This window comes from Aplysia californica, unplaced genomic scaffold (assembly GCF_000002075.1).
Source record: "Aplysia californica isolate F4 #8 unplaced genomic scaffold, AplCal3.0 scaffold01618, whole genome shotgun sequence".
Taxonomy (NCBI): Eukaryota; Metazoa; Mollusca; class Gastropoda; order Aplysiida; family Aplysiidae; genus Aplysia; species Aplysia californica.
The window spans coordinates 54,734-57,814 of NW_004798888.1; the positions used below are offsets into that span (position 1 = coordinate 54,734).

At 45.8% G+C, this 3,081-nt stretch overlaps 1 protein-coding gene across 1 annotated transcript in view; it reads left to right on the top strand.

Moving 5' to 3' along the window:
* The window catches only part of LOC101850866 (eyes absent homolog 1), a gene marked incomplete at its 3' end in the record, with an annotated part of 56,261 nt that extends 53,333 nt beyond the window's left edge, over window positions 1-2,928 (top strand). Inside the window, 2 exon segments of the mRNA XM_035973656.1 lie at window positions 1,364-1,417; window positions 2,774-2,928. Coding sequence (XP_035829549.1) covers window positions 1,364-1,417; window positions 2,774-2,928 — 209 coding nt within the window.
* Between the last annotated feature and the right edge of the window lie 153 nt (window positions 2,929-3,081).

The window sequence follows — 3,081 nt, forward strand, 5'->3', positions numbered from 1 at the left end:
CCTCCGCCGTCCCCTTTCTGTCTCCCCCTCCCTCCCTCCCTCGTCATTACTCGTGATTAGGCCCGTCGGTGGTGGGGGGAGCGAGCCACGTAGATAGATCTCCTGGTTATGTAGATGGAAATATTCATTACGGGCGACACGCGATCCGCTGTCAGAAGTCACTGGTCGGCTAGCGTTACCGTCTCGGGGCCATTTTGGTTGGGGCGGCTATCGAGTGTCCGGTCGTAACGAGGTTAGCCATTGGGTCGAGGGCGGACGCCGCTTCGGTAACGAGGTCGCCATTGGCTGAGCTGGCGAGTCGGGTTTCTAATTATCCGGTTGATTATTGCTGCTGACGTGTTGTTCGCTGCTTCGCTCCCCCCACCCCCCACCCCCAACCGCTTCGACTAGGACTAATTTTTCGTGATTTCGCCGGGCTTCGGTGGTCGGCGGCGCTCTTTTAACCTCGCCCAGGCGTATGGATAGTTAGTAATTATTATGATGACGATGCTGGCGAGTGAGGCTGGCCAAATCAAATGACTTCTGTCTCGGTCTCGGTGGGGGTCTTCTCACCTTTTTAGCCTCCAAGCGGTTCTGGAGTCGTGAAGAGGAGGGAGCTGGGGGGTCGGGTGCTGAGGGTTGTGGAGGGGGAGAGTAAGGAAAGAGGAAAGGTGTAAGTGTTAGAGGGGGAGGGGGATGTTGGAAAGAGGGTTGGATGGAGTCAGTATACCCGGTTTGGTTTTATGGTTAGTGTGGATGTTTGTGTTAGTGAGCATGTTAGTGTGTATGTCTTGAATGGCATTAAATAACAATTACAAAAACAAAAGCAAAAACGAACACGGACACAGCAATAACAACCACAAAACAATAACTACACGCACATCAAATGAAGCGACAAACTTACACCAAAAATATGCCTACGATAGATATAGATTACATGTGACAGGGAAGCTAGTAAAACCAACAAATTGAACAACAACAACAATACAACAATAATAACAAAGGCAACAATATCAACGACAACAACTTCAACAAAAACATCATCAACAACAACAACAAATTCAACAGCTGCAACACAACATCATCAACAGCAACAATTGCAGCAACAACAAACAACATCGTCATCATCAATAACAGCATCGTCAACAACAGTAACAACAACAACATCCACAACAACGACGGCGACTACGACAACAACAACAATAACAACAACATCATCATCATCATCATCATCATCTTCATCATCATCATCATCATCATCATCATCATCATCATCTTCATCATCATCATCATCATCATCATCATCATCAACAGCATCGACGGCGACAACAACGACAACATCTCATGTACTGTGTTGTCTGCCCCCCCCCCCCAACCCCAACAGGAGAGGGCAGCTACAACCAGATGGCCAACCCGTCACCGCCTCTCAAGGAGAACGGTAAGGAGAGCGTCAATTGGACGCTGTTAAGCACAAGGGGGCTATCCCGAAAAATGCTGTTTTGAGAAAATCGAAAGGAAAGTTTTTGCCCCTTCTTCTGTTTCTTTGAAAGACAAGTCGAGTTTTCTCTATTACCAAACAAATATACACACCAATGAAACCAAACTTCTCCTATACGTAGGACAATGGCCTCCTTTGTTTTTCTGGAAACCCCCGAAGTCTAGGTTAGCCCGCTTGACCTTAAAAGCGACCAATTCTGTTATTGTTTTTAGGTCGAAATAGGGGCATCTCTACACGTTTAACCGTGTCCGTACGTCCTGTGGTCATTTTATACCCCCACGGTTGTATTCTTCACATTTTAGAATACTCTGTGAAACTTTCAGTATTTCTCAAAATATCATTTTGACAGACTGCTATGCAAAGCGCACGGATCGGATTAACGAGTAAATTCCCTCCATGGAAAGTGGTTGCACAGATATGGATACGATAGTGAAACACGACGTACGAAGAGGGTTAAGCACAAGGGGGCTATCCCGAAAAAAGCTGTTATGAGAAAATCGAAGGTAAAATTTTTGCCCCTTGTTCAGTTTCTTTGAAGACAAGAAGAGTTCTCTCTATAACCAAACAAATATACACACCAATGAAACCAAACTTCTCTTATAGGTAGGAAAATGGCCACTTTTGGTATGGATGAAGATTTCTGGAAACCCCCGAAATCTGAGTTAGCCCGCTTGTCCTTAAAAGCAACCAATTCTGTGATTGTTTTTAGGTCGAAATAGAGATACTTATGTCTGTCTGTCTGTCTGTCTGTCTGTTTGTCTGTCTGTCTGTCTGTCTGTCTGTCTGTCTGTCTGTCTGTCTAGGTCGTACTCTTTCCTGCTCTGAATAACCCGTTATTGCATCATAATCAACGTGCTTCTCTCTCTTACTCAAACAAACGTCAGTGGGTGGTTGGCGGATGCTGTGGTGTGGTTTGCTTCTTCTTTCCTATCAAACATTCTCTTTTTGGAGTTTGTTACTCTCTTGTAACAGCTCTAATCTTCGGCTCTTATATTACCCTATTGTGTTGCAAGTGCCGTAAAACTCTTACTAAAACTTTTTTAAACTTCTTTTTTGTGTTTGTTACCCTCTTGGAACACCTCTAATCTTCGACACCTATATGACCGTATTGTGTTGCAAGTGCCGTAAAACTCTTACTTAAACTAAAACAAACGTCATCCCGCTGTATGTCTGTCTGTCTGTCTGTCTAGGTTCTCTTTCCTGCGCTAAATAAACCGTTATTGCGTTATAATCGACGTGCTTCTCTCTGTCACTCAATCAACCAAACGTCATTCCGCTGTCTGTCCACCCTTACAGGTCAGCGAGGGTCAAGGCCACGCAGCGGCCGGCGGACACAGCCGTCACCTGGCCCGGAGTCCGACCTGGAGCGTGTGTTCGTGTGGGACCTGGACGAGACCATTATCATCTTCCACTCGCTGCTCACCGGCTCCTACGCCCAGAGATACACCAAGGTGAGTACACCATATACATCATGTACTGTACACATGTACTCGCTTGTCAAGGCATCTCGTGTTGTCTTTGCCATCCAGGTCTGTCGTCTGAATTGCTAGCTAGGATAATATATCACACACACACACACACACACACACACACACACACACACA